This window comes from Monoraphidium neglectum (genome assembly GCF_000611645.1).
Source record: "Monoraphidium neglectum strain SAG 48.87 unplaced genomic scaffold scaffold01067, whole genome shotgun sequence".
Taxonomy (NCBI): domain Eukaryota; kingdom Viridiplantae; phylum Chlorophyta; class Chlorophyceae; order Sphaeropleales; family Selenastraceae; genus Monoraphidium; species Monoraphidium neglectum.
This window is the reverse complement of record NW_014012561.1, coordinates 1-17135: the sequence shown is the minus strand read 5'-3', so window position 1 is coordinate 17135 and position 17135 is coordinate 1. Positions and strand designations below refer to the sequence as shown.

The 17135-nt window shown below is 64.0% G+C and overlaps 4 protein-coding genes across 4 annotated transcripts; 3 read left to right on the top strand and 1 right to left on the bottom strand.

Annotated features, from left to right (window-relative positions):
• Nucleotides 1-22: 22 nt before the first annotated feature.
• On the bottom strand, nucleotides 23-3033 carry MNEG_6527 (beta-glucosidase; the record flags this gene model as incomplete). Its single annotated transcript, XM_014045002.1, has 5 exons — nucleotides 23-167; nucleotides 531-1855; nucleotides 2170-2253; nucleotides 2527-2587; nucleotides 2864-3033. The coding sequence occupies 5 exons, from the start codon at nucleotides 3031-3033 to the stop codon at nucleotides 23-25; spliced, it is 1785 nt and encodes a 594-aa protein (XP_013900456.1).
• A 1264-nt stretch (nucleotides 3034-4297) lies between these two features.
• Nucleotides 4298-11358, top strand: MNEG_6526 (Kinesin-like protein KIP1; the record flags this gene model as incomplete). The annotated part of the gene is made up of 19 exons (XM_014045001.1): nucleotides 4298-4362; nucleotides 4650-4719; nucleotides 4964-5029; nucleotides 5226-5340; nucleotides 5508-5566; nucleotides 5767-5835; nucleotides 6042-6138; nucleotides 6421-6505; nucleotides 6697-6807; nucleotides 6940-7137; nucleotides 7280-7436; nucleotides 7714-7832; nucleotides 8082-8184; nucleotides 8350-8454; nucleotides 8638-8712; nucleotides 8910-9773; nucleotides 9951-10332; nucleotides 10559-10794; nucleotides 11029-11358. The coding sequence occupies 19 exons, from the start codon at nucleotides 4298-4300 to the stop codon at nucleotides 11356-11358; spliced, it is 3306 nt and encodes a 1101-aa protein (XP_013900455.1).
• Nucleotides 11359-12837: 1479 nt separating this feature from the next.
• MNEG_6525 (hypothetical protein) lies at nucleotides 12838-13989 on the top strand (the record flags this gene model as incomplete). The annotated part of the gene is made up of 3 exons (XM_014045000.1): nucleotides 12838-12844; nucleotides 13092-13279; nucleotides 13576-13989. 3 exons carry the CDS (start codon nucleotides 12838-12840, stop codon nucleotides 13987-13989), a joined length of 609 nt encoding a protein of 202 aa, XP_013900454.1.
• A 1942-nt stretch (nucleotides 13990-15931) lies between these two features.
• Nucleotides 15932-16914, top strand: MNEG_6524 (hypothetical protein; the record flags this gene model as incomplete). Its single annotated transcript, XM_014044999.1, has 3 exons — nucleotides 15932-16024; nucleotides 16310-16525; nucleotides 16747-16914. 3 exons carry the CDS (start codon nucleotides 15932-15934, stop codon nucleotides 16912-16914), a joined length of 477 nt encoding a protein of 158 aa, XP_013900453.1.
• Between the last annotated feature and the right edge of the window lie 221 nt (nucleotides 16915-17135).

Genomic DNA, 17135 nt, shown 5'->3' with positions numbered 1-17135 from the left:
TCACTCCACCCGCCGGCAGCACTCACTCGTCTATGAGCCTGTTGTAGAAGGCCAGCCCCGCCTCATTGACCTGGCCCTTGCCGTTTGGCATCACGCGCGACCAGGCTATGGAGAAGCGGTAGTACCCCACCCCCATGGCCTTCATCAGGGCCACGTCCTCCTTGTACCTGTGGAGAAGCGGTTTTGATTTCGGGAATTTTGGTGGTTCGAGCCTTGTCAGCAGCAAGCGCTGTGGCTGTTCGATGCCCTCAAACGCGCATGCGTTCACGGGGGTCGAGGGAGGACGGCTGCGCGCTGTCCGGCACGCTGCGGGGGCTGTGGCAGCGCTTGCTTCACGCGACCCCTCTGGTTGCAGGCCGAGCCCGAGCTCCTGCAAAAGCAGCCGGCCCAGTTGGCGCGCCGGAGCCAATTCGGCGTCAGGCTGCGCCTGCCGCGCAGCGTGGTTCGCTGCCTGCCTCGGCAAACCCGGACAGAAATCGTGCCTACAATGAGCGGAACCTGGCCTGGCCTGGCCTGCGGGGCAGGCCCACCTGTAGTAGTGGCACGCCGCGACGTCGCCGGTGTGGCCGCCGCTGATCTTCCCGGGCGCGTGCGCGAACGCGTCCCAGATGCTCAGCCCCTTGCCCTCGTCCTTGAAGGCGCCCTCAACTTGGTAGGCGCTCGTGGCCGTGCCCCACATGAAGCCGCGCGGAAACTTCCGGACCGGCGGCTCCTTCTCAGGGCCCCTATCCGCCGCGTCCTCCGCTGCGCGCTCCGCCGCCTCCCGCCGCGCCGCCTCAGCGGCCTCCGCGTCGGCCGCTGCGGCGGCCGCAGCTGCCGCCGCGGCGGCGGCGGCGGCGCCGTAGCGCTGCTCGTCCTCGCGCCCGTTGACGGCGATGGCGAGGCCCTTAGCCACGCCGCTGCGCACGCGCCCCAGCACGCCGACCACGCCAGCGCCGCCGCGGTCGCCGGTGTCAGTCGTCGTCTCGGACGTGCCGCCCTCGGACGGCGTGCCCTCCTCCGCCGCCACGAAGTCGTCGTCGCTGTTCACGCCGCCGTCGCCGCTGCCCGGCTGGCGCCGCGCCCGCGCTCTGCGGCCCGCCCCTGCCCCCTCCCCAGCGCGCTCCGCCGCGGCGGACGGCCCCTCAGTCGCCGCCGCCTCCGTCACCACATCTGTGGCATATGCCTCTGGCGTGCCTGCCCGGATCTTGCCGGCGGACGAGCCGCCGTCAGACCGAGGGGGTGCGACTGCCTGCACGGCCGCCTTGGCAGCCTTGGTGGCCGTCGGGCTCTCTCCCATGCCAAACGTCGCGGCGGCTGCAAAACCTTCAGAAGGGTCGAAGCGCTTGGCCCTCTCAGCCCCATCTAAACCAGACACGGCCGCTGCGACGCCGCCGCTCCCAGCCGGCGCCTTGACGGCGGCCGCAGGAGCGCGCGGCTCGCTGGGCGCGTCGGTGGGCGCCGCAGGTGCTGCCTCAACGACGGCCGCCTCCCTGGATGGTGTGGGCGCCGGCGGCTTCTTGAGCTCCCCCTCTGCATAATCAGCCGGTGCAAACTCCTCATCCGCCTCCCTCCCCGCAAGCGCTGCCACCACCGCGGCGCGGTGCCGCGACTGCGGGGCGCCATTGACCGCCGTGGCCAGGCCTTTTTGCGCCGCGCTGCGCGCCCGGGAGAACACGGACTTGCTCTGCTTTTTCGGCGGCTCGGCCTCGTCAGCCGCGGCCGCAGGCGCAGGCGCAGGCGCAGGCGCAGGCGCAGGCGCAGGCACGGCCGCGGGCGCAGGCGCAGGCGCGGCCGGCGTGGTCGCGTCCGCCTTGAGCGTCACGGTGGCGCCGTGCGGCACGGACTGGTCCTTTGTGCCCGCCACGTCGTCGGCCTGGGCGCGCAGCACAACCAGGAAAGACAAAGCACCCCGTCAAGATGCAGGCGGCATGCGCTTTCTCCTGATTGCCGTCCACCGGGCCAGCAGCCGACAGGAGCTGCAGACGTTGCTGTCTGCCCAGCATGCACGCCTCATCCATTGGGGTGCCAGCAGGCGGGAAAGCTGGGTGCGACAGCAGACGACAACAGAGCAGAGGAGCTGTGCTGCTCCAGAGCTGTTCGGCTGCAGGCCTACCGCGGCTGCACGCCCCAGCCAAGGGTCTCCAAGCAGCACGCGCCGCCCTTCAACCCGGATCATGCTGACCCTACCTCGCCATGTTTCAGCTCCTCTGTCCGCTTGCGCGCCAACGGCCCTAGCCCCGTGCTGGCTGGCGGCGGCAGCGCAGCCTCCGCCTGGCAGGTGCGGCGCCAGAGGTGCAGGTGGGGGGTCGTGGGTGGCGGGGTGGGGGCCATGACAAACGAGGGGCGGGAAAGAGGTGCCCCCGGGACAACGGGGCACGGCTGTTGCCGCAGTGACCAGTGCGCTGCCTCTAGAGCGGGCATGAGAAAGCACAGGGACAAGCAGGTGGTTTCACACAGGAGGCAGAGTGGAGTGGCCCACAGAAACCGCCCTGCCCAGGCTGTCGGCACCGCATGCCGGGGCCAGGCTGTTGCCCCATGGCTTACTGCGGCATCGCCGGCCGCCTGCTTTGACTTGCTTCTGCCGAACAGGCTCTTTTTCTCAGGCCTGCGGGTGCGTGTTTGACGTGACGCAGCGCGGGCGCAGTAAGTTGGTTTCAATCAGCGCCCTCAAACCAGAAGTCCGCAATCCCCGCGAGCCCAAGTGGAGCTCCCACTGTGCAGCAAAGCAGCACAAGCGCGCACGCGCACCGCCTCGCCAGGACAGTTGGGCGCCTGGGGACGGCCCGTTTACAGCTGCAGCGGTTCACAACATGCCTAATAACAGCTGTGATGCCATGCCGCCCGCTCCCACCTGCAGCTACCCACAAATCGAGCCACTCACTTGGTCGCTGGTGGGTTCCCCGCGCTGTCTGCGTCCGCAAGGTCGCTGCTGCTACCCTTCTTCTTGCTGAGTGATGCCACCAAGTTGGAGAAGCTCCCCTTTTTCTTCAATTTTTCCGGGGGCTCGCCAGAGTGCACGGCGGCACTCCCAGGCTGCAGGTTTGCGCTCATAGCGCCGATTCTTTCTACAAGAACCTGACGCTACTATAAAAGACTGAAACGAAGGAACGCGACTCCGTGTCGATCGCTTGAAGGCACAACGGTGGCACGCGCAGTCGCAGCAATCAAAGATAGCGAGCTGGCGGTGGCCCAACACCACCGGCAGCACGGCTTTTCTGATTGACTTCCAAGCTAGAATACCGGCACTCTAGCAAGCTTCGAAGGTTCAAAATCTGGTATCATTGGTGGAGCCGCGACCACTTGACCACCAGAGCACCGCGAGTGACCAATGCGTCACAGGCACGAGAAGCAGCACTTCGGCCAATTTGGCCACAATCGAGGCAATATGAATCCTCTCTGCTGCTTGGCACCGCGCTTGTGCCAGTCAAACACCGCCCAAGCAGGCCGCTATGGTACCGTATCCTGCGCCTCGTTACAGTTGTCTTGCTTCCTGGACGGATATGCTTGCGAAAGGGGTAAGAAGATGTTTCCCTTCGACACATAGATCTATATGTGATGCAGCCCAGCAGGCCGACTACCAGCCTCAACACCGACCACATACCGTGCAGCAGAAGCAGGAGCATGGTGTAGGTGACGTACGGCATATGCGAGCCACCTTGGTGCTGCTGAGCACAAACCACAATACGGCAGCCACGACAACAATGTCAAAAGTCATAAACGACCTTCACTCAAGATGATGCCTCGCCAGGGAGTTGGTGGGCTCCATGTACAAGTGCCAACTACCAAGGTCCCACAGCCCCGTGCTTGGGACCAGCGTGCAGGCACTTTTGTTACTTGAAATGCAGCTTCAAAATCAAAGCGTGGCTTGATAGCGAGACGGCGACCATATGGCTTTTTGTGATAGCTGTGACACTGCAGAAGCTGCCTTGAAATTTGATTTCCTCACCTGTCGTCCTGCATCAGGCGAGTGCTGCTGTGTGCTTTAGCTTGCACAAGAAGTCATGGTAAATATTGTGAATTGCACCTTCAAACACACTCCATCGCCGCTGCCGTTTGGTGCGTTGCACTTGGAACACAGCGACGAGGGCGGACCTGTAGCCACTGGGTCGAAATGTGGCATGCGCCTTTACATCATCTGAAACCGAGAATTGCTTGAAACGGAGAGTAGTTCGACTTGCTATCCACGTTCCAGTCGACGAGCACAGGCGCAACACTCACGATCTGGGGACGGTTCGAGGCGGACAGTGGACGTGCTGAGACAGCACGAACAGCACAAGGCCTTTCACTGAGGGGTGCTGAGCGTGGCGTCGCCAGTATGGCGGACGCGCGCTCGCAGAGCGGCGACGACGGTGTGCACGTCAACGTGATTCTGCGCTGCCGGTGAGCGGTCGCACCGGCCATGTATTCATGGCGGCACATGCATGGCCGGTGCACGCGAATGGCTTGCTGACGGCTGGCGCAACAGTCGCACAGCAGTCAGGGACGTGTGCGTGGCAGGACCAAGCACAACACTGGCTGCTGCTGCTGCTGCTGCTGCTGCTGCTGCTGCTGCTGCTGCTGCTGCTGCTGCTGCTGCTGCTGCTGCTGCTGCCAGCGACGATGGTGCTGTGCAACCACTGCTGTCGCGCGGCTGGCGCCAAGCTGCCGGGGCATGCCTTGCCGTGCAGGCCTGCCAACGCGCAGGAGACAGCCGAGCGTTCCGCAAATGTCATCCAATGCAATGAGGCGCTGCGGGAAGTGACCCTGTACCAAAACGCTGGCGGCAAGTCCCTCAGCCGCACATTTAGATATGATAAGGCGCGTTGGGGGCACAGGTGCACGCAAGGCCCAAAGAGGAGATTCATTACGCGCCTGTGAGCATCCAATGACCAGGCTGCGTGCTGTGGGACCACGCAGCAGGGCGGCCGGGCACCACGCGAGTGTCCAGTACACAGTGAGTGTTGTGCTGAGCTCGCGGTTGTTCCCCTGCGCGTCCCTGCAGGTTTTCGGCCCTGACTCGCTCCAGGAGAAGGTGTACAATCAGGCGATTGTGCCCATCGTGCAGGAGGTGGGCAAATCCAGGCGTTGCGCTTGGGCAGCAGTCAGCTGCCATGACAAATTCGCGTCTGTGCTGGCAGTATCATCAACAGCAGCCATGACGGTTGTGGTGACGGCTGATTAACAAAGCCCACCATTAGGTTGCTGATTCACGCCACGCTGATGACGCTTGATGCCGTCACTCTCTTTTCTGCCGCCACTGTCAGGTTCTGGATGGCTTCAACTGCACGATCTTTGCCTACGGCCAGACGGGCACGGGCAAGACATTCACGATGGAGGGCGGGCCCCGCAACAGCGTGGACGGCAAGCGCTTGTCGGCAGGTGCGGTGCGGCTGCCGGCCTGGGGCGCCATGTCGCTTTGCAGGCAGGCGTGACTGAGGCGGCTGGGTGTTCTGCCAGCGTACGGGCTGGGCTGGTTCTGACACACCACAGTGGATCATACTGACCAGTGCACTGCTCGGCTCACCCCTGCCCGACGCGTGCCGCAGAGGCGGGCGTCATCCCACGCGCAATCAAGCAGATTTTCGACGCCATCGAGTCCGACGATGTGCGCGGGGCAACAGCAGGCCGCCGCACATCACCAGCCCCCGCCACCCGCCCCGTCGCACTGCCGACGCCCATGCCTCAACCATGCTCTGCCAGCCGGCAGACAGCGCGCCCGACCGCCGGCGCCGCGAGCCCTGCAGTTGCTGCGAATGTCGGGAACGCCATTCGATGACGCTGTGCTCGCCCTCACCCTACCTCCAGGTCACTGACAGCAGCGTCAAGGTGTCTTTCCTGGAGCTGTACAATGAGGAGCTTACAGACCTGCTGAGCGTGAGTGGGGGGGGGCCGCATGGCGCGTGGGCTCTTCAACGCATGGCCTGCCCTCAACAGGAGTCCTCACCCGCCGGGGCCCTGACCTGTTGAAAGGTTGTGGGCTGTACGCTGCAGGGACACATATGCCGGAGCAATCGCACTTCACGCGTGGCGGCAGTGTTGATTGAGGGCTCCTCCGCCGCCGGCCCCTCCCACTCCCTTAGGTGGCTGACGAGAAGGACAAGCGGCTGCGCCTGCTGGAGGACCGCAGCGGGGTGGTGGTGCAGGGGCTGGAGGAGATGGTCGTCAAGACCTCGGCAGGTGGGGTTGGGGTGCAGCGCCGCAGCGGAGGCAACTGCGGTGTGTTGAGGCTATCACGGGGCGGGTGGTGGCCCTCGAAATACGTATATGCTAAAATCTTGCTCTATGCCCCGCTCGCTCATGCTGCCCACACTCAAACGCACGTGCGCGCTCGTGCGCGCACGCGCACACACACACACACACACACACACACACACACACACACACACACACACACACACACACACATACACATACATACACGATTCGCTCACACTTGCACAAACTCAAACACCAACACAGAGATATACCAGGTCCTGGACCGCGGCACCAGCAAGCGCCGCACCGCGGAGACCCTGCTCAACAAGCGCTCCAGCCGCAGCCACAGGTGGGGCCCTGGCCGCCGGGCTTTCCCGCCTACATCAAGTGCTGGGGGGCCACTCTCACCTGCCAGGCGAAAGGCACAACTGCGGTGATCCTCAACTCACTCATGTTGAGGATGAACCAACCCTCTCACCCATACCCTCAGCTCAGTCTCGCCCCCCACTCACATTCCACGCTCCCCCCTTGCCACCTCAGCGTGTTCACCGTGACGATCCACATGAAGGAGACCACCCCCGAGGGCGAGGACGTCATCAAGATCGGCAAGCTCAACCTCGTGGACCTTGCGGGCAGCGAGAACATCAGCAGGTGGGCGGCGGGCGGCCGCACGCAGTGATCTGTGCAAGTGATCCTCCCAGGTGATCTTGGTTGAATTTGCGACCTGCTCAGCACGAGCACCAATCCCTGTCCCTTGCGGCCGCCACGGTCTCCGGTCTGCAGGAGCGGCGCCAAGGACAGCCGCGCCCGCGAGGCAGGCAACATCAACCAGTCGCTGCTGACGCTGGGCCGCGTCATCACGGCGCTGGTGGAGCACTCGGGCCACATCCCATACAGGCAGGCCAGGGGCGGCGGCGCCCATGGGACTCATCAGCCAACGCCATGGAGCAGCACGACGGCTGTCCATTGCAATCGTTTTGTGTCCCCCGGGATCGACAAACCCTAGCCGTCTTTCCGACGCACGTCAGCCCTCGCCTCTCAGCATTGGGCAGTTCCCAGCCGCCTTCCAACATCCAAACGTCACCTGCGCCCCCCTGCCACCCTCCCCAAACGCCCGCTTCAGGGACTCCAAGCTGACGCGCCTGCTGCGCGACTCCCTGGGCGGCCGCACCAAGACCTGCATCATCGCCACCATCGGCCCCAGCCTGTCGTTCCTGGAGGAGACCATCTCGACCCTCGACTACGCGCACAGGGCCAAGAACATCCGCAACAGGCCCGAGGTGCGCCGGCCCGGCCAGTACCCCTTGCTTGACCCAAGAATGTGCCCTGCCCGCTAGCACGCCCATGCAGTTGCTCTGTCGGGCGTTCACGCCCAGAAACACAACAAGACGCTTCCCTCAAAGCCTGCATGTGCGCATCCACACCACACATGTGCTTGTGGACATGCGCCAGCGCGTGCACACACACACACACACACACGCGCGCGCACACACACACACACACACACACACACACACACACACACACACACACACACACACACAATTCACCTCGCAGGTCAACCAGCGCATCAGCAAGACGACGATGATCAAGGAGCTCACGACTGAGATTGAACGCCTCAAGCTGGACCTGGTGGCAACGCGCGAGAAGAACGGCATCTTCATCAGCTCGGAGAGGTGGGGGAACGGTGGAACACTCCTCATGCGGGCCGCGGGGTGGTGACGGCTGTGCACCCTGCGCCGCACCATGTATGATTGCATCCCGCCTGCCAGGCCCTGTTTGGATTTCCCAAGATCGAGGGGATGTCACGGTTGTGTGTTTGACGTACCAAGGGGTACAAATTGCCTGGCAATTGGTGATCCTGCCATGCGCCGGTACGCGACATCGCTGTGACGTCACCGTGACGTCATCACCGCGCGCCGCAGGTACGAACAGTACGAGCTGGAGCGCGCGCAGCTGCGGGAGATGATGGGCCGTAACAAAGCCGAGATCGAGGCCATGGCGACGCAGCACGCAGAGGAGCTCGAGGTACCCGGGAGGAGGGGCGCTTTTGGGAGGGGCCTGTTGCACCTTGATAGGGGCCGTTGTGATTGCAAATGACTAGAACATTCATTTCCTACCGGCGAAAGTACAAGTGGGCGCCGGTCTGATGGCGTCGTCATATGCGCCCGACCCCGCGTGCCTGTCCCGCAGTCCCTGTCGACGCGCGCGGCGGCCACCGAGGCGCTGCTGACGCGCAAGCTGGGCGCGGCCGAGGAGCAGCTGCGCAGCACGGTGCAGCAGCTTGAGGCCGCGCAGGTGCGGGTTGCAGGGGAAGCGGTGCAAAAACATTAAATGCGTGGAGCCCTGGTTGGGTTGGGACACCACCCAACGATTTGCTGCAAGGCTGGCTGCATTTCCCTCAGCCGCAGATCGCAGCAGCTCAACCCTGCCTTGCCCAGCAAAACCAATCTGCGGTCAACATCTCATGCAACCCCGCAGGCCGCGGTCCAGGAGCGCGACTTCATAATCATGTCCCACCGCCGCAGCGAGCAGGCCATCGCGGGGCACGCACAGGTGCGCGCCCCGCGCCGCTCCGCACGCCCGCACATCTGCCCCACGCGCGCCCCCGCGCTCTGATACCTTGTCGCTGGCCGCTCTGGCCGGCGGTGTTTGACACGCGAACCGGCTCCGTGCTCCGGCTGAGCGATTGGCGGCCCCAAAACACACATATACACACAAACACAAACACACAAGCCTATTTGTCACCGCAGGAGGTGACCCAAGACCTGGGTGAGGCGGCCTCAGAGCTGTCTGAGGTGTTCACCCGCCTCCGCGCCGCGCTGGACGTCACCGGCTCAGACAGGGATGCGCTCCGCGTGATGGCGCGCGACGCCGCCGTGCGCGCCGACGCGCTGCGCGCCGCGGTCGGCGCGGCGGTCGATGCGGAGCGGGGCCGGGTGCGGGCGGTGGCTGCGCACGCGGCCGAGTTCAGGGCGCGGAAGCAGGCGGACCTTGAGGCGATGCGGCAGCAGCTGCGCGGGCTCGACTCAAAAATCGACGGCACGCGCGCCGCCCTCGACGCGGCGCTCGCTGCCGCCGCCGACGGCGCCGCAGGCGCGCTCGCTGCGCTCGCCTCGCCGCAGCGGGAGGCGCTCGAGCGTGCCGCGGGCGCCGCGGCGCTGGCGGGGCAGGGCGCGGGCGCGGCGCTGGAGGCGCTCGCGGCGTCGCTCGAGGAGCAGGCGTCAGCGGTCGCGGCGTTTGCCGAGGAGCAGGCTGCGGATGCGCAGCGGGCGGCGTCCCTCGCGCGCGGGGCACTGGCGCGCGCGGCCGACGGCCTGCACGCCGCGCGCAGCGGGCTCGGCGGCGTGCGGGAGCTGTCTGGCGCGACGCTCTCTGCAGCATCGGGCTCGCTGGCGTCGTTCGTGGAGGACTTTGACCGCACGGCCCGCGAGCGCGAGGCCGGGCTGGTCGCGCAGATCGGGCAGCTTCTCAGCGGCTTCGCGGCGGAGCGGCGTCAGGCAGTGGCGGGCGCGGTGGAGGGCGTACGGCGGCAGCTGGCGGAAGGGGGCGCGGAGCTGGGGGCGGCGGCAGAGGGTGCGGCCGCCGCGGCTGGCGTGTGCGCCGGATCGATCAAGGTGCGCGTTTGGATCAAAGGCTGGGGCCCCGCATATGATGTGACTCACGGCGGTGAGGTGACTACGCCAGCCTGAAGGCCTACACAGACCTTGAACGTGCCGGCTGAGGCATTACGCAGTCACAACCGACTCATACTCTGGGCGCGTGTGTTGTGGCGCCCACTCATGCAACACCAGGGTGACGTGGCGGCATACGACGCTGAGCTGTCAGCTCAACTGGGCGCCCTCCGCGCCGCCGCCTCCGACATCGGCGCCGCAATCGGCGCCGCCGCCCGCAGCGGCGCTGCCTCGACGGGCGCCGAGCTGTCGCGGCAGACGGGCGAGATCAGCGCCCTGCTGCTGCGGCAGCGCGCTGAGCTGGACACGGCGGAGCGCGCCGCGGCGGCGGCGGTCGCCGGCGGCCGCGGCGCGGCTGCGCGCGAGCTTGAGGCCGGAGCGGCGGGCCTCCGCGGCGCGGCCGCGGAGCTGCTTGGTGTGGCCGAGGCCGCGGGGACTGCGGACGAGCAGGTGGCAGGGGCTCTGGAGGCGGCGGCGGGCGAGGCAGAGGTGGCGATCGCAGGTAAGGGAGAGCAATCTTTCGTGGGAAGAGCTGGGCATGACGGTTGCTCGGGGGGCAAGCATGACATCTGAAAAGGCGATGCCCCTGGGCCAACATTTCTCAGGCGTTAGTGTTCGCGCGCTCAGGGTGCCAGCTAAAGAATACAAAGCCTGGGCTGGCTCCGCCCTCAGCCTTCAATGGCACGTGTCAGCGCCCCAACCACCTCCCCGCCCCCCAAAACCGCCAGGCTTCGGCGAGGAGCACGCCGAGGGCCTGTCCGCAGCCGCCGCCGCGCTGCAGGCGGCAGCGCGCAAGGCCCTCGGCCGCGCGCCGCCGCAGCTGCCGGAGCGCCGCGAGTTTGCGGTGCCCGGGGAGGGGCGCGTGGCGGAGCTGGCGTGCCCGCCGCAGGCCATTCTTCTGGAGTACTTCAGGGGCGAGCGCGACGCCATACTCAAGGCAAGCCGGGGGCGCCGCGGTCTGCGCGTCGCTGGCGCGTTGGGTGGGGAGACTGAATGCCCGGCACTACGCACGTGGGCCCCAGGCGCCGTCTGCATGATGTTTGAGCTCGGCATTTCACCAGTCGCCGCTCCTAACCACAACTGATCTGCATGCTCACGTGCCTCCTTCCCCTATCGCTGCGCCCGCTCCCAACGTCCTCGATTGCCAATAATTGCCCTCCCTGCCCTCACAATCCAACACTCTACTATAACCCCGCAGCGTGGCGGCGACCCTCAGGAGATCCTGCGGCTGCTCAGCCCCGGCGACGACGGCCAGGGCCCCGCCAGCACTAGCAGCGCCGCCGGCGACGATGAGAACTCGGCACCCTCCCCCTCAGCGCGCAGCACTCGCAGCACGCGGAGCACACGCAGCGCGGGCGGCGCGGCGGCGGCGGCGGCTGGCTGCGAGGTCGGGGCGGCGGCGAACGCTGCGGCGGCGGCGGCGTCCAAGGGGCTGGGGCGGCGCAGCCGGATCCCGGTCTATAACAGCGCCGGGGCGGGCGACGGCAGCGCCAGGGCCGGGCTTGCGGACATGACTAACCAAGATTAGGCGCGGCCTGGCGACGTCCGGCGGTGAGAGCGGGGACAAGAGCGGCGGCAGCTGCAGCCTGCGGTTGCGGCTGTGCAGTCGCACGTTCTTGCTATCCCAGCTAACCTTTTGACCCCTCTTACAGGGGTGGCGCGCGGAGCCGCTTTTCGGCAGCGCGGCTTGCAAGCGCTGCACCCGTGTCTTGTTGGCTGAAGGATATGACATTTCAATCGTTGAAGCATGGCACATTTGACTGGGTGGGGACTGGTGGCATGATGACCCACGGTGGTGAGGGAGCTGGGGTGGTCAACCAACCCCACTTACCCACAGTCTGCTCATACTAGCAGTTTTTTTCTGTAAGCTTCATGCGCTCGCGGTGCATCTGCCAACTGTCACGCACCAACATGCGCTTCTCGATGCACCACGGGGCAGGATGGGCTGCTGCACAAGGGCCTGCTTGCGTGATAGGCCGCAGTTGAGGCAGGGGTTGCTGAGCTGCAGCGGTCCCTCTCCTGGGAAAACAATCAAGCTTCCCAAAGCCAGCCCACCCATCCAAGTCCTGGATACCCAGCAGTTTCCGTGTACCTTACACGACGTCAAGGCTGCCGCAGTGGTGTGACAGTGTTGCAGTTGGGCGCAATTGCTGGGTGCCAGGTGGAGGGGTGCACCCCTCCACCCGGCACGTGGAGCCCTGCCACCAGCAAAGTGCACTGGCGCACAGCCATGGGTGTCAGGTGCGCCCTGTGATAAAGTACGTCCTTGAAAAATTTCTCGGGATATAGCCTTGATAGCATTTGTACGCCGCGGACGCGCGGCCTGGTACGAGATCAGATCATTGCGGTTACCGCACGATGGATGACAAGGTGCGAAAGCTTACATGGAGAGGTAGAAGTCACGTATTTCAAACATACCCGCAGCTTTAGGGTTTGGGCACGAAGCGGTGGCGTGCAAGTGGTCTACTTGGGCGTGCGGTGACCATTATACGTGTGCCGCAGTGCCCACCGGCCCGAATACATCGCCGTGGGATGTGTATTTTAGTTATTTAAGGCTCTTAAGTATCATTTAAGCATACTGCATCATCGCGCAGCCATAGCAGGCCAACCATAAATAGTGCAGCGTTCAAAATCCAGCGTGAGCACGCAATGCACCGTGGATCAGGGTCATTGAACAAAATTGTATCATTAGATTTATATGTGCACTTGAGCGCAACTTCTAACTTGCGCTCGTTGCTGTGAAGTGTGTTGATGAATTGACCTTGCCATGCCGATGTCCTCTGTTGCTGCCACAACACGCAGGATTCCTGAGGCCCGCAAGCATGCATGGCCATCAGAGAAAAGAATTCTCCATGGCGGTTTTTTGTCTCCTCATTGCAAGTAAGGAGGCACCTTGCGCCAAATTAATCGCATGCAGGGAAACCCACAGCAGCTGCACCCACAGCGAGTTGGAAGCGCGATGATACGGGCCAGAAATCCACACCTTGCAGCTATACAGTACATCAACATGACAGGTCAGCAACAGTTCCACCAGCAGGTCCCAGGCACAGCGAAAACCCTAGTGCCCCGGAAGCGGTCGAGCACGTGCAAGCTGTACTGGAAGGCCGCAGCCAGACTCTGGCCGTGTCGGACACGGCCAGCGCCCGCCGGCGCTTGACGGCAAGTTATGACAATTGTCAATGCCCACCACTGCTTTTTATTGCTCCACATTGCAGCCTCCTGCTCATTCAAACGCTGCCGCCTCGCACCTGTGCCCGCCAGGCGCCGCGGATGCGCGGCTGCTGCGGCAGACCACCGACTCGTTCACAGGCACCGGCGTCGACAAGTCCTGGATGGTGCTGGCCACCACGGACGTGGCCGAGTCGCGTGCGCAGTCTGCGTCTCAAGGGTTTGAACACATGGAGGCCACCGTCACCGCGCTCGCGACAGACCTCTATCCGGGCAGCCAGGTGCGTGCGCTGGGCAACGCACCCGCACCTTCGAGCGACGGCCGACTGGCCCGGCCTCACTATCCCCCCACAGACAGGCAGCAAGCACCTTGCGACCTGCGGCAGCCAGCAGGAGGCCCGCGTAGGGAGGGTCTCCTTTCATGCCAGTGTCAGCCCGTCCGTCACATACAACCCCATTGATGTGTTACATCTAAAGACCCGAAGATAATACTGTACATCGATTGATGTAAACAGCGGGATGACAGTGAAGAACATCAGGCAGTCCCAAACACCCGCGCCACCTAACCCTCGGCCAGGTCCGCACGTCCACGCCCAGCCTGAGCCAGAGCGAGGGCCCGGCCGGCGAGGTCTCCGCCGCCGCATTTGGCCCCGTGGCCCTGTCCAAGGTCGACACTGAGACCGCCGTCACCGTCGCAGCCTCCAACGCCATGCCGCTCGCACAGCCAGAGGGCACGCCCGGCACCTCGCGCGGCGTCACGCTCAGGACGTTTAACCCCACGAGCGCCACCGGCGTCGGCGCGAAGAAGGACGTTATCGTGGGCGCCAGCATCGGCATGGCGCTGCTTCCAGCGGGCAGCTTCTCCCAAAGCGACACAGGTGACGGGCCCCACGCCATCTCCAGCGCTGGGCAGGCTGTGGCGAGCTCCTTCTCCAGCCGCTATGACGTCACCGCCCCCAACTTGTCAGGCGCGGGCCTGAACCGGCCCTGAGCCGCTGCGACACGGGCGCTCATGGCTGCACGACTGGCAATTTTTCACATCCACCACCGCACGCATATTGGCGCGCGGCGCGTGGCTTCGTGCATTCCAGTTTGCTTTTCAGCCAGTCACGGGCAGGGGCGGGCCGAGTTTGCTCGAGGCTGTCACCTGTGTGACGCTGCGCATGCCCCAGAGAGACCCTGATTACTGTATTGCCAGCTCGGTTGTCGGGTCTTGTTGCTACTGATCCTGGTTCTTGCCCATGTGACGCAGCCGTGCGCGACCGTTTGGTCGAGCCAGCGCTGCCGCTTCGGGCGACCACTGTGTGGAGCCCCCAATTCGTGCGATCAATTTATGGCGGGCGCCTCACAACTCTGGGCAGCTGTCGCACTGCGGTCCTCCCTCTTTCTCATTGCCGGCTGTGTGCTGACCACACCAAATCAACCCACGGATTTCCCCAAGGGTTTGCAATGGGGGGCCGCAACACACACACACACACACACACACACACACACACACACGCACCTGCACAGGCCTCAACCCAGCCCTTTGCGCGGCCGGTGCCTGCTCGGTCCAATCCATCATGCGACCAGACAGCCAAAATGTCTGTGTGTCGCTCGTACTCACCATTTCATGAGCACCGCCAATCAATCCACATTTTCTGTCTTTTGGCCTCCGAACGGATGAAGCCATCCGCCCCTGCCAAACCCAGCTCCCGACAATGCAGGATTTTGCACGATGTATGACTGAGTTGCATGCATGGCACGTTCCTGTACTGCATCACTAATCAACACATGGTGCTGTGATGGCATGAGAGTTCCTTGCGCTTATAATGCCTTGCTGGAACCCCTTTTGCATTGTGGCAAACTGATTGGGTGGCAATTGCTGCTGCTGTAGCCTGGCGCACCGCCTTGAGCTTTTTTGCACGCATGTCACCTGCGTGCGCAGTATGTCGCGCTCGAGCTACACTCGCGCTTTGTGCCGATGCATGGCCCCTTCAAGGCCCTGCGTCTCAGTGCTGATGAATCTGATAAATTGCTTTCTCGCGCTTGCATGTCACCCCTGCGCTGCACCCGTGCCCCTTCTGGACCCCTCATTGTTACATGCACACCGTTCATATGTGAGATTCAAATCAGTGGGCCTGAAGGGCCAGGAATGATGCTCAGTCAGTTTGATATGCTGAGGCTCCCCTCCCACAGACCTGCACCTGCGCTCATGCCATGGCAGAGGCGCACAAGGTCGGGTGTGTGCGGATCGGGATGACAGCACGACAACCTGGCCACTGTGACAAGGCAGAAGATAGCTCCCAGATTTGCTGATCTGGGCATAAGTGATTCCGCCGCACGCCGCCCTGACCGCCGCATGCGGTGCCCACAATGGGTGCGTGCGTCCACAAAAGGGCCAATGCCAGTTGCGGACGACGCTGTTGCACAACAACCGCCATGCCGATATGAATATATACAATGAGTCAGTATGAATTGTTGAACACTTTTTTATGCAGCCATATCATACGGTAACAGTCTCTGACGTGTCCCTTCGCGGCAACACGCACAGGAGTACCTTGAGATCATCGGCTGTTTCACACGCCTTGGCAGCGAGTACCGTTGTGATACATCCTTCATACTAAACGTGCTCACATACACGTGCTGTTGCAGGCAGACTCATAGTTGTCGAGATCCGATCTCCCCTCAACTCGCTGAAGACCCCAAATCAGGTGGAGCGAGGCCGGAATTCGGATGAATGTCCATATGTACACGATCTGAGGCGCTCTGGGGATCACTGCTGACAGGATGGATGGCCCAGCTGCTGGGCTGACCGAAGACGGTCTGAATACGACACCAGCTGCAGCTGCCCGCCAACGCCGCCCCGCCTCTTTCCGGATGCGGCGCGCCTCCTGCAGTACACCAAGAGCCTCGTCTTAGATAGCAACCCTTGAGCACGGGCGTACGCATCAATGGACCACGAGGAGTACGGCGGCTCTCTGCCCAGCGCGGCCATGGCCACCATGGTGCCGTCGTCCATGGCAGATGACGACACACACCTGCAGGTTGGCAGCTTGCTCATGGCGCAGGGCGCATGGCACAGTGAGTGTGGGCATGCATGACGAACGCCAACATGGAAAATGCATGACGGCAAGCTGACGTGCTGCATGCGAGTGCGGGCAGGCCGAACGCGAGTCCGGCGGGGGGCGTGACAAGAGGGGAGGTCTGCATGGGGAGGTGCCGCGCACACGCATGCGCTGCATGCGTGACGCGCTCGCCATGCGCCCCCCTTCAGTGCTGCGCTGCGCTGCGCCCCCCAGTGCACTCACCCATGACCCCATGCACCGCAGCAGGCCGCAGGGGTCGGCCCTGAGCACGAGCAGCCGGCGAGCGGCGCCGACGATGGCGGCGACGGCGACGGCGACGCCGGCGCCGGCGGCGCGCCAGGCGTGGGGGAGGCGCGGCGTCCCACCGTGCTGGCCACTGGCCTTGCAGGCAGCCTGCAGGCGGATTTTAGCGACTTTCTCGTGTCGGACCTGGAGCCAAGGGCAAAATTCATTGACCAGGTGGGGGTCAATGGTTGATGGGTGGGTTCCTGCAGAGTAAACGAGGACGGCTGATAGATAATGGACACGGAAGGGCGCCGCCGGTGGTGCACACCCCACACGAGCATTGTCCATGCCCATGCTGAGCCTCTTGACGCAACTGCGCCGCCCAGCTCGCTGCAGCGTCGCCCGTGCCAAACTCTCCGCTGCCCGCCCGCGCCCCCTGCCCCAATTTTGCCCAGTCCATCGACTCGATGCTGGCCGCCGCCAAGAACACAGAGGACGCGGCGCACTCCCAGAAGCGCGCCATCAACGCAGATATCGACAGCCTCACCCGCATGATAGCCCATTTTCAGCATCAGGTCCATCAGGTGGGCGCACTCCCCGACACCCGCCGACGGCAGTGTTGAGCGCGCGCACAACCAGACGCGCCCCCGTCGCTATCAAAATGCATGCGGCGCCGGCGGTGGCCTTGCGTCACCAGCAGAATTCTATGTCATTGGCAGTGGTAGCAGCACTTGCATGTGGCTTGTTCTCCCACCGGCGGCAATCACACATCGAAAATGAGCCCATGCTCACAAGTACACTGCGGCATGGCATGCCGCATACACGAGGCACGGTCGCCCCTCCC